Source organism: Colletotrichum chrysophilum (genome assembly GCF_026319265.1).
Source record: "Colletotrichum chrysophilum strain AFK26 chromosome Unknown scaffold_47, whole genome shotgun sequence".
Taxonomy (NCBI): domain Eukaryota; kingdom Fungi; phylum Ascomycota; class Sordariomycetes; order Glomerellales; family Glomerellaceae; genus Colletotrichum; species Colletotrichum chrysophilum.
This window is the reverse complement of record NW_026517334.1, coordinates 264311-277348: the sequence shown is the minus strand read 5'-3', so window position 1 is coordinate 277348 and position 13038 is coordinate 264311. Positions and strand designations below refer to the sequence as shown.

Below are 13038 nucleotides of genomic sequence, written 5' to 3'. Positions count from 1 at the left end.
AAGCAGATGTGCAGCTGTTTATAAAGCTGGCTGATTGGTGATGAAGCAGCACTTTCAAATGTCTTGGATGTCGAGCAGTGAGAGTATCTATATACGGAATACCCTACGTAGGTTTTGATCCAGCATCAGTACTCCCCTCTGCCTCGCCATGCTGGGTCGTCAGGCTTTGCCCGCCTTCTTCGGAATAATCTTCTCTTCTGTCTGCAACTGCATCTGCCGATACTTGGCATCTTGGGCTTCTTCGAGCCAAGCTATTCGCACGGGTGAGACGTGCGCGTTGACAAACTCGAACAATGCTTTTGACATGGGAGCATCCACGCGAATGCCGACAGATGACACTCTGGGAATGCCAAGACAGGTGCTGAGCTTGTCGCCGCAAGGCTTCGAGTATCCCACGAGTCTCGTTGCCGGCGTAGATTGGGAGTTTTTCGAGGCGACAGCGACCATTTGCGGCAGTTGAGAGTTGAAAGCTGATGACTGGCCTGACCGTGCCACGAAGATCAAGGCGTACGGACTGGCGCTGCTGGGGGTGGCATCATTCTCTCTTGCTGGTTGGTCTGAGCCTGACGCAAGCTTCTCGAGGTTGCGGGTGATGCTGGTGAATCCGACATCGACGAATGAGGCGATCTCTGGTGCTGGCGGCCGCTCTGTCTTGGCCGGTGCCTTGGATTCTCCGCCCTCTTCCTTTCTCTTCCTCTTAGCTGCCCGTTTGCCTTCCGATGGCTGCACATGTCTTTGACGGTGTTGGCCAATAGGCGTCAAGAGGCTGTCTGGCATCAGCAAACGCTCTCAATGCGAGGTCAAAGGAGGACCCAGGCTGCTCCCACGACTCACCTGCAGAGAAGTTCCAGAATTGCATCCTGGTCTTCTAGTGAGATTTCAGGCCTTTGTTATTGCATGTTAGTATGGTACGCGCGTAGGTTTGACCCTGGGATCCTACCATTGGATCGTCGAGAATGGTGTATCTACAGAGTACACCAGCTTCTTCCTCTGAGATGTGGCCATTTCACTTCTTGACTTTGTGTTTAGAACTGTCTGCTGCACCGCTTTTGTGGAGACGAAGGGAGGTAGAAAGACTTTGCGGCGGTGGTCAGTAGACGTTTGCTTCGAAATTCCCGCTGCTGCTAGACCGATCTGATACTTTGTTCCGTGCCTGGGAATATGGGGCGTGGCTCAGCAACTGACTGCTAAAGGTGTCTGAGTTTAGCAAATGCTGTCAGTGGCAAAGGGTATGGTGAGGGCCGCCGGCATAGCATTACGCAAGACGGAGTCAGGCGAATAAGAGATAAAAGTAAAAATCAGCCAGGGAAATAAGACGCGAGGCTAAATGGCCTTAGCGGCCGGTACGCCGATAAGCGAGATGCTAGCGTGGGCCTGAGTCGATCAAGTGAGAAACAAGAGATGAACAGAGGAACTCCAATTCTCGACGCCGAAGCAAGTGGCAGAAGCAGGTCATGCCAAGAACCCGACATTCCATCTCCCAGGGTCGGTGTCGATCTTGTGCACGTTTCGGTAGCCGCTGCCAGGACGCGATTTGACGTCAGCTCCGGAAGAAGAGAGGCGCATCGGCCGTTGGAGTAAAGGTGCGGCAAGGACAAGGGCAGCTCTCTACGGGCCCCGCATGAGCTCTTTCGGAGGGTGGCACAGACGACAGCGGGAGGAATGGAACCAGCCCGGTCGAGCCAGGGGCACCGAGAGGCCGAGTGCTACGTTGGAGTTCCAAGGTAGGTAGGTGACCTGAGTAATTGACGGCGGGCCGCTTGGTGGGCACCATCACGGCTTCGACATGACATGTGTGTAAGTTCAGCCCAACTCTCCTCTCAGGAGATGATGGTTTGCGGACCACGGCGAAGGGCGCCAAACGGTCCGGGTGGCCAAGAACGAGACGAAAGCAAAAGAACCGTTGTGGCATTAGATGTCTTCTTTTTTGCTCGCGAGGATCGAGAGGCAGCAATCCGCGGTCACCGCGGTTGATGTGTTGATGTGCTGCTGGCATCAGTCTGACTAGTAGGAGATTCAAGATGACTTCGCTTCCTGAGTCAAAATTCAATGACTGGTAACAGAAGAGTAACGAGACCGCACATTGGTCTACCCACGCCGAATATTGATTGCGGGCAGCGTTGATCGACTTGCGCGAATGACCTTGTGAGCCAGCCGAGATGCCCAAGCGCTTTCCCAAGCTGCCACTTCCGTACCTGACTGGGCGTTCTCCGAACCTTTCGGATTGTTGCCTGGCAAGAGGTGTTCGGCTTGCCTCACACAGCGATTGGCTCGTTGGTGTCTGCGCGTACGAAGCGGACCACCGCCATTTCGATTTGACTGGCCAGCTTTTGCTGCTCACAAGACAATTTTGCACCCCAATCGATGGGGGGAAAAAAACAGGGCATCTGATAGAGGAAAAGACGACCGAGGGGTATTTCTTGTTGCCTTCAGGTATGGCTGATAATAGCAGATGGAAGGCAATGTTGACTTTTGGGCAACCTTGTAGAGTCAGCCAGTCTGATACGATGGTACGTACCCGTAGCCTCTGAGGAAGTTGACCAACCACGAGCGCTCCAACAGTCGCCTTCTGCAAGCCACCTCCAGCTGCCTGGCCATTGACTAGAAGGGTGGGAAGCGAGACAATCATATCGTTCGTCATTTGTCCTCTTCCCCGTGCTGTCCAAGCAGGCATAGATATCCGGCTTCGACTTGCCAAAGAAGGGGACAGGCTCTTGTCCTACCACCATTGCGCACTCAGCCCTCACAAAGCCAAAGAAACAACGGCCGGCGGTTCTTTGTGCTGTTTTTGCATCATCTCGTCCTGGTACACCGACGATTGATTTCGAAAAGTAGATGGCAGCAGGCATTACACACACCCAACAAGCTGGCATCCCATTGCCGTCCACACAGTAAGACCACCCACGTTGACGAGAGATTGAAAGATGTGTTCGTTGAGAACTAATCAAAAACGGTAGCAGACCAGCCCTCGTCTGAAGACCACAGCTATTCGACCCTCTTCCTTGCCTCGCCTGTACCGGCACTTGGTTCCCTGCAGGTACCTCACTGCCTTCGGCCCAGCCAGTTCCACCTCAGTCAACAGCAGCTCCCCACCCAAGACCATCCGGACCGTGCTCCTTGCTCCTTGCCTGCCTGTCTACCTAGCCACGCTTGACTAAGGTACACCGTCACCCCGCACCGCCCACCGCCAAAGCCTTCTGGCGTCAACGACGCGCCAAAGAAGCTGTGCGGACGAGCTTGACGTTGCAAAGATAGGTAGGTACCTGCATCCTCATTTTCATTTGCCCATCTGCCTCTTTGCCTCAAAAGTTCCAAATTGTTTGCCCGTCTGCCTTGCCAGAGAAACAGCAGAGCAGGAGCACATGCTCACGGATACGGCTTTAGACTTATTTGCTCTTCTTTTCGTCTGCCCCCCTAGACCTCCTTCCCCGCCAGCTCCGTCTCCAGCTACCATTTCTGCTACGCGCTGATAAGCAAAGGTAAGGCGAAGCTCTTAGATCCCCTACGGCGCCTACCTACCTTCACCATCCGCCACCACCCATCATCATCATCCTCCGTCGTATTAACCTGAACTGCCCGTGGTGCCTAAGGTAGCTTAAGCTACAGAGCAAGGTACTTGCTTCAACCCAAGGTAGGTTTTGCCGCCTACCCACCCGGCCTTGCCTTGCCTGCTCCCATCTCGCCTCACCACCATATCTTCCCGCCGGTCCCTTACCTCATCTTTTCCCCCATCGGTGTCTCCAAAACGCAAGTGCTTCCACGTTCTCCCCCTCCCCCTCCAAAGCACAGCTCCCAGCTCTAGTGGATTCATTCATGCCCGCACTGCGTCTGAAGCACCCGAAAAAGGACGACGTGCAACCCCTGCACATTCCCCCCAAAAAGCCCACCTCCAACACAACTCGCTTGGTTCGTTGGATCTCAGCCTGCACTTCGGTATCGTCACCTCGACATCCTAGCGTTTGGCCCCAATCATTTTTTCTGGCACTTTTCGCTTTCTGAGCCACCAAGCTCTGCGCAGTCTCGTCATTTACTCAACCCCTCTCCTATTCTTTTCCATTCCCCCAATCATCGTCCCGAATACACTGCGCGACACGTCCTCCTATCCAGCTACAACCAGCAGCTCTCGAAAAAAACCCACATGCTAATTCTAGACAGCTGCTGCCGAGTCGTCTCTCGCGCCCGAGTGACGTCTCTGGAGCTCCAGGACCCGCGCTGCGACTCCTCATTGCACCAGCCAGATGGACCAGCCTACAGGATCTTCGGAAGCACCAGAACGCGCGGTCTCCTCTGAGCCCAGCTCAACGAGACCCAACCCTTTCACAGAGGACGACGACGCCTCAAGGAAGCGACGCCGTACCTCCTTGTCTGGGGGCTCCCGAAGCCGATCCGCCGAAAGCCCTAGATCCGGCCCTGATACCTCCAGCTCCCCAGCTGCAGACCTCCTCGCCGACGATCATAATACTCAAGACTCCGCCATGAGGATAGATACCGGCCCCTCTACCCCGCAAACCCCAGAGATGCAGTCGACTGCCCGGCAGCCCCCGACAGAACCTCCTTCGAGCCGTGTCACGATAAACCTGCGCAATCCCGCCCAGCCCGACCTGTCCTCGTCGTCTCCCGTCTCCCCGACCCGTCAGTCCTTGCCAACCCAGTCGGCCGAACCCCCGGATGGCGTCAAAAAAAGCGTTGAAGACTTGGAAGAGGAGGAGGTGGACATGGTTCAGGCTCCCATAGAAATCACGGATACCCCGCCGTCAACCTCATCGAGTATGAGCCCCGAAGTTGAGGTGATTGCCATCCCGGACGAAGAACAGGATGCCCCATTCGACGATGAGGTTAGCATCATCAGAGAGGATGCTGGCTCTCTCGACCCTCTCGACCCCACCACAGATTTCCCATACCACGAAGCCCTCGAATCTTTGCAGGACACGGCGACGAGACTGGTTAACTACCTCTCTCCACCGAGTAAGACAACCTCGACTATTAGTAGCGAATACCTCTTCTGACTAGACACAGATGCCCCCCCAGACGAAGCCGTTCTCGATTCTCTGCGAATATGGATGATTTCTTACATACAATATGTCACCAACGTTGGCGTGAACGCTGCGTACGAATCCCACCTGGCCTATCACAGCTTTTGGCATACGTTTCCAGAGATTGCGTGGGTGCTTTCGACTAAGAAGTCGGTCCCTATCTTTTCCTCCAAGACAACTTCTAAGCTGACCATTTCATAGGCTTTCAGCTTCGCGGGACAGTGGACCTATTATCGCGGATTTCTTCAGCGCGTTCTCCAAACTCGCGTCTTTTTTTATCGAATTCGATTATCTGACTGCTGAGGCTTTCCACACCAACCCTGATGCTGATGGACGGCAGCCAGAGTACTTGATTGGCCGCTTTGTGCAGCCACTTTTGACGTATGTGAGAAGGGAAGAGGTGCGGGCTCACAACGCAATGCAAGCAGATGAGGAGATGCATTGGACGGCTGGAGGCAGCGTCACAGAGATGCTGGATCTGTTCCTGTCAGGGTCCGGGGACCTCAAACTATTGAACACTCTCACTCAGATGCATCTAGCCAATGCTCTGAGATACCAGCACATTATGGACATGCTAGTGCCGATTACCAACATCACAGCACTTATAGTGCGAAAGGCAGCACAGGTTATCCGTCACCCGCAGGTCACACCCCAGAAGTTCGAAATGTCAAAAACCAGACTCGCCGACGGCCATATCCTGTGCAACATGGTTTCAGGAGCTCTCACCACTGTCATCGATAAGAACGTCACCCAACTCTCGAATGAAAACGCGCAGACACTCATTTCGGCTTTGCACGAGATCCTCAAACTATCGTTGGGTGGAGACCACAACTTGGCAACTGAGCGTCTCAAACTGCACCGACAAAGCTATCCCGAACTCCCTGCAAAGTTTACTGCCGATGCAATTGCGATGGAATGGAAGCTTGGCGTCCTCGGGAAGCTCATCACGTCCAGCCAGATGCAATTGCGTGTCATGGCAGCCTCCACAATGTGCCAAGATCTCGTTTCTCTGTACAAGAAGAACAACGACAGTGAGGATGACAGCAAAGACTACAAGGAGGAATGCTCTAAGTTCCTCAAATACATCGCAGAGTACCTTCTTCGTACCAAGTTGGTGGACTACATATTGGGACCAACATGCCATCCTGAGATTACCGTGGAGAGCGGCAACATTGTTGGCTTTTTGGTAGTTACGCACTTCTACCGGAAGGAGCAAACCGATTTACTCTGGCAAACGATTACAACGACGCAAGACCCGCGAGTGTCGGAAGCTCTGATCCGCATGGCGACACCCCTTACGACCCTTTTTACCAAGGAGGAACTTCTCTATTTATGCGAAAAGGTGCACAACATGCCACTCGAGGCCTTCACGACATCTGTGCGCGGTCTCTGCACTTCCATGCTAAAAGATCTTCACCTGAAATTCAATCTCGCAAAAGAAACGCCGAACATCTTGCCGTTGAGCTTCTGCATTCGACTTCTCCGCGAGGCGTCAGTCTACAGCCCAGAGTCACACATCACGAACCCTGAAGTGCACCAATTCGCCATCGATAAGTTCAAGGACTTGGTTAAAGACGGACTTGACCCCGAACTAAGAAAAGAGATTTATAATGATTGCATCAGGGACATTGCCGCAAAATCATCCACAACGCTAGGTACCCTGTGGTGTCTGGGTATGGCGCTGCGACCAGCTGTCGCGCACGAGTTACGTGTTCTCACGGCGGAACACAACTTGACGGCCCTTCTCGTTGATGAGCTCGAGCACGCCATCGAGCAGGCAAAACGGGCCGGAATTCCGATTGTGCTTTGCGAACATTTCAACAGTCCCCGCAGGGAACTGATTAGCTGGATTCTCACCCACGAGCCCACCACGGTCACTTCCGACCTTGGCCCACGCCTATGGGATATGTTGGTCGGTCACGGCGCTGCATGTCAAGATGACAGGGGCGCGGGCTGGGCAATCCTCAATAATCTCCCCAAAGAGGGCAAAAGCAATCCATTTCGATTAGTGTGCTTCACTGAGTACCTACCCAACCTCCCACGGGACTGCCTATGCGAAGGAACGCTACAATTCGTCAAGGAAGCCATCGTCTCGCGAGTAAATGATATCAATGACATCATCCTTGACGACGACGAAAGCCTCGCTCAGAGTGGAATAGAGCAGCTCTGGCGAATGGTACTCGACGCAGAGAACTTGGCGCTTGTGGACGCTGCAATTCAGACACTTGTGGTCGATGTCTACATTGAAAGCGAGTCAATTTTGGCATACCCGCACCATAGAGCACGCCAAGTTCACCTGGGTTTGGTGAATCGCTGCCTGAAACAGATGGAGGCCGCCGCGAAGCGACTCGAATCTTTCAATGAGGGAACCCGGAGCGGAGATGACGAGCCAATGGTGATTGTGGCGACAGAAGAGCAAACCAGAGAACAAGAGCGTGTCTTCATACGATCGCTTGCAGTACTTCGACACTTTCTTAGGGCGCACCAGACGAAGGCTCATTTTTCCGCGCCTGACTTGCGAGCGTTGACCCCTGGCTCCCCGAGTGTTACGGAGGGAGAGTCAGCCGAGCTTAAGTTTCAATCTTTTGATGGAAATAAGCAGACCGACATTATGCCTCTTGAGGTCGGACGCCGGAACACGGCAGCTTCTTTGCTGGCAAGCATCAGGCAGGCCACTGGGTTCGACAACTACCGGATCTACTACCGTGGCCGTCCGTTTGCACCCAACGAAAACGATGTTTGCCGGTCTTTGGAGGAGCTCAAGATCCATGATGGCCTGATTCTGGTCAAGAGAGAGGAGAACGGTACCACTGCCGCTGCTAGGATCAAACCAGGGGCATCTCTTCTTGAGATCGAGATACTGGGACATTTTGGGCAACTGTGGAATTATTTGAGCATGCAAGAAACTCTTGCCAGAGAGGTAGGCTTTCCGGCCCGGGATCTGAAGCTGCAAACTAACGTCTTTCCAGATCCACAACTTCCTCGTCAAACTACCCGCAGATGCACACATGATAGCCGCTTTTGATTCTCCCGACACGTCATACGAGCAGATCTTCCCACTCGGACAACCGTTCAAATCGCAATATGCGTTGTACGCGATGCGAGAGTATATGGATTCTGCTGTCCGTCGATTGAAAGAAGCCGTTGCCACCTCTGCCCCGGAGCAAAAGAGTGCAATCACTGATGCGTACCTTGACGCTCTAGTAAGAGTGCGGAAGCTTGTTGTCGCAGCCATTTCGGACCCGGATGTCATTGACAGCTCAGGGTCGGAGGTGCTGAAGAATCGTCTTGCGTTCACCTTGATGAATACCTATTTGCTGACATTAAGAGGTATGTACTTTTCCAACAGCCCTTAAATGAATAACACATCTAACTCTTTTGTAGAGCCTGCGCCATCAGGATCCTCACTCAAATATAAGTCAGTTGCCATAGCACCTCCTGGCCGACTCGTCGATGTTCTGAGCTCCGCAATCAACGGACGGCACAACGAAACTTTTGTTTCCCTCACGGCGGCCACTTTTTCGGCCATCATCCGAAGTATTGCTATGGACTTTGCTTTCTGGACTGCTTTCGAGACTCTGCCGAATCTTGAGGACCTGCTAGGGACCCTGCTTCTGGACGAACCATGCGACACCATTCGCGTTAACATTGCTAAGATCATAGAGGATAGGATCATCTCTCCCAGCGAGTAAGTGATCTTGAGCTCCATACTTTGTCCAGTACTGACGTGAACAGGTCGACACCAAGCACGCGCTCCTTCTGCGAGCGTCTTTGGCCAATGCTTAACAGACTCATCGACAGAGCGGTCGAGAAGCCGAGACAATGCTTGCAAGTCTTCAAGCTGTCTCATATTCTTCTCATCAAGCTCTGCCGTGACAACCCTGGTGTCGTGAATGTGCCTGAATTGGCAAGACAATGTGGCGATCTTTTACTTTCACATGATTCAGCTGAGGTCAGTCGATGCCATGCTTTGGTGTGTTACCAACTGACGAAAAAAGCATATCGAACAATTCGGTCCCGAGGACACCGTAGCACGGGGCCTGGCTAATCTGCTTTGGTACTGCCTAACAAGCGTGATGGACCTGAACGTGGAACAGGAACTTCCAGAGTTAGTGAAAAGAACGTCTAACTCATTACATTCCACTGACCCTCAATGCAGCAAACTTGGTAGGAAACTCTTCTGGAAACATCTGTTTCCGCCCCCACAGAGGGACGGCAGTCGCGGACGATCTTGCATCCTGTCGACTGCCACCAGATTGGTCCTGGGAGACATCGTCTTCTATTTGGTGTCCAGATCAGAGCAACGCCTACACGAGATGCTGATCGATTTGGAGAGCTTGGTTCCTTTTGACGAGTTCGAGAACGGTTGGTGTACCTTACTCACCGATATGCGATATACCCGCTTACATTCTCAAGATCCTTATATCTACGAGCTGCAACCACAATTCGACCGCATGTCTGCCATCAGAGCTCCTTGTGGATACGCTGGACTTCGGAACCTGTCCAATACATGCTACCTCAACTCACTCTTCACTCAACTCTTCATGAATACCGGCTTTCGTAAATTCATGGTTGATGCCGTCACAGATGAGCTACAACCGCAGAATCTAGTGGCCGAAACCCAGAAGCTGTTTGCGTTTATGCAAGAGAGCGCACGAAAGTTCATCGATCCCAGCTTGCTTGTGGGATGCATTAAGACGTACGATGACACGCCTATTGATGTCCACAACCAGATGGACGTCGACGAGTTCTACAATCTTCTTTTTGATCGATGGGAAGGACAGCTCAACACTGTTGAAGAAAAGCAGGCGTTGAGATCCTTCTATGGTGGTCAGCTGGTGCAGCAGGTTGCGTCCAAAGAATGCGATCACATCTCGGAGCGTCTGGAACCGTTTTCGGCTATTCAGTGCGATATCAAGGGTAAATTGAATCTGCAAGACAGTCTCCAAGCATACGTCGACGGTGAAATCATGCAAGGAGGTAAGGGCTGCCCACTCTTCTTCATCAACATCGGCTGATCAATTCCAGACAACAAGTACAAGTGCTCGAGCTGCGACCGGCATGTCGATGCCGTCAAAAGGTTTGATTTCGTGTTTCGCCAGTGTCGTGATATACAGCTGACCGTTTGTTCAGGGCGTGCCTGAAGGATATTCCCGATAATTTGATCTTCCATCTCAAAAGATTTGATTTCAATCTGCGTACATTGATGCGCAGCAAGATCAATGATTACTTCTCGTTCCCCACCAAAATCGACATGCGGCCGTACACGATTGATCACCTCGGATCTCCCTCTGACTCGGGCGAAGAGGACATGTTTGAGCTGGTTGGCGTTCTGGTCCACGCAGGTACTGCGGAATCGGGTCACTACTACTCATACATCAGAGAACGGCCAACTGGCGCCTCGTCAGAAGCCTGGTTTGAGTTCAATGATGACGTTGTCTCGCCTTGGAATCCAGCCGATTTGGAAAAGTCAACCTTCGGTGGCCCAGAGGTGCCCTTTGACAACGGAGTTTCCTATGACAAGACGTACAGTGCTTACATGCTGTTCTATCAACGATCGTCTGTCCTGAAAGCAGAACAGGAAAAGGCACAGAGTCTGTCCCTTCCTATGCCACTGAAGGTCACTCTCCCCAAGGACGTTGCCGATCATATCGCGGGGGAGAACACCATCTTGCTCCGAAGGCATTGCCTTTATGATCCGAGTCACTCACAGTTGGTTCTCAAGACATACGACCATGCGCGAATGCGGGATGGGGGCTTGTGCTCTCCCATGCACCTCGTTGAGCAGCGAGCCATGCATATGCTGCTGGGTCATCTCGACCAAGTTGCATCGAGAACCAAGGATCTTCCCTACTTCGAAGCATTCCGACGACAGATCGAACGCGCCTGCGTGAATTGCGTCAAATGTTCGTTGGATTTCATCGAGTATTTCCAAGAAAGACCCGAGTCATTCCGACAACTCCTTCAAAGAAACCCGGACCCCGGCGTCCGGTTCGCGGTTGGCAGCCTGTTCATCACGAGCCTTCGGACGATAAAGGCCTCGCAACCCGAGGCTTACTACGTTTCCGAGGAAGATATGGTTGAGGAGCCTGTCATAGCCCAAGTTATGCAGCTGTTTGACACCCTCTGGATCAACTTCCAAACGAATATTCGTTCCTGGTCTGAGGTTTTCCAAACGATCCTCGCATTCGCCAAACTTGGTCCGGCAGAGACGGCATTACTCTTGTCGGAAGACTGGTTCATGAAAATTCTGCGCATCATCATTGCGGACGCAAACTTGGAGATGCCACAGCAGTACATGCGAATGCTGACGAACGTTATGCGTCGCATGAGCAACACCCGCGCGATTCAGTACGACATGATCATTCAACTCGCCGAGCATTTTATCGGTTCTTTGGAAGGCATTCTTGATCCCAGCACTATCGTGGACGGTCCCGAGGTACGGTGGGAGCTCTACATGGAACACCAGAAGAAGGTTGGCTCACCGCAAAGGTTTCCTTGGACGTCGAGCGAAGTAACCCACCTTCTACATGAGCTGGGCAAGGGTAGCGGAAGCATCTTCGTCAAGAAGTTGATTGAGCTAAACCAAGAACATCTGTTCACGGCAGCCATCATCAGGCGGTTGATGAATTCTGGCCCCGAAATGGAGTCGAAGGTCTTCTCTGCTATCAGAACCATGATCAGCGGACAACTGGTGCAATATGCGGTGACCCCTTTCATCCAAGCGGCCATGGTATTCTCTGAGCAAAGCAGATCCGATAACTACGTACTGTCGCTCTTCCGCCACGTTGCCGCCGAATGCAGAAGCTTGCAAAACTCGGAAGGTGCCGCGTTCTTGGGCTTCTTCAAGATGGCCTACAGCAGCCTTCAAAACAGCAGCGACGAAAACGACGAGTCCCGGCACATGGTTTACATTGATTTCATCCCCATGTGGGCGCCCAGCCTGCTAGGCTTCTTCGAGCCTGAGGTGCGACGTGAGACAGAGTACTTCCTGTCGGCATGGCTTTCGACTCACGTGCCGGATGACAAGGAAGACAAGTTCTCGGCCCTTGTCAACATGGCAGCTCGGAAACTTGCCATGAACTGCCTGTATCTCCTCAGAGAGAATTTCTTGAAGAGACGGGCGCCGATAGTAAAGCAGCACACTGAGAGCTTGCAAGGCATCATCGTCGCCTGCGAGCCGTACTTCCAGGTCGATGTGGCGGCGGATGCGGACCAGCGCATCATCACCCTGACTGAGTTCCAGGAGGCTTTCCGCTGTAAGTGACGTATGCCCCGTAAACAGCTTGGTTAAGAAACTGACTTCTGGGGTAGCAATTATCGAGCCTCTTCGACGCATGGCAGTGGAGGAAATGGACGACGAGGGCTCCGGTATGTCCACAAGCCTCTACAGTGACTCTGACACCATCTCCTCGGAACCACGAGGGCTGACTTGACGGCTCAGACTGGGAAAACTCGATAGCGTCCTCGGAACAGTTGGAAAGCCTGGCAGACGTGACCATGCAAACGGCCGGAGACTTGCCAGACGCGGATCTTCAGTAACGCATGCATTACAGCACCCATGATGACATGAATGACTACGGAATACTTTGAACTTTTTCGATTGTGCAATGTGGGAAACAGTCCCACCACGCAAGGCGTCAAGGAGATGGGGAGTCCCAAATGGGACGGATATCGGACTTAGCGATATGAAATGCGTACAGGTGGGAGGAGATTTCTTGCATTCGGTGGCGTGCCGGCGTTCAGGACCCAGAAAAGGGTGAGGTGATTTCAACATCTAACGGGGGCGATGGCGACGGCTAGAAGAGTAGTCTGGATTCCTTTGACGCGGTCGGCTGAAGATGAGTCGCCGCAAACAGTGAGTGGGCTGCCCTCTTTTGGAGGCCACTGCGATTGAGAGTGCGTAAACGGTATGGAATAGATAGAATATCCATGTTGTCAACCGCCAGGGCCGGCAACAGCCTCACAATAGGTCCAGCAAGAGAGTTGCCCGCGTGCAAATTAG

General features: G+C 52.8%; 2 protein-coding genes across 2 annotated transcripts; one reads left to right on the top strand and one right to left on the bottom strand.

Moving 5' to 3' along the window:
• Positions 1-159: 159 nt before the first annotated feature.
• Positions 160-1005, bottom strand: COL26b_006435 (uncharacterized protein; the record flags this gene model as incomplete). The annotated part of the gene is made up of 3 exons (XM_053179254.1): positions 160-766; positions 835-885; positions 941-1005. 3 exons carry the CDS (start codon positions 1003-1005, stop codon positions 160-162), a joined length of 723 nt encoding a protein of 240 aa, XP_053036841.1.
• Positions 1006-4238: 3233 nt separating this feature from the next.
• Positions 4239-12575, top strand: COL26b_006434 (uncharacterized protein; the record flags this gene model as incomplete). Its single annotated transcript, XM_053179253.1, has 12 exons — positions 4239-4965; positions 5017-5107; positions 5235-7953; positions 8003-8363; positions 8418-8721; positions 8769-8928; positions 9242-9398; positions 9450-10013; positions 10062-10113; positions 10167-12292; positions 12348-12404; positions 12478-12575. 12 exons carry the CDS (start codon positions 4239-4241, stop codon positions 12573-12575), a joined length of 7416 nt encoding a protein of 2471 aa, XP_053036840.1.
• Positions 12576-13038: the final 463 nt, after the last annotated feature.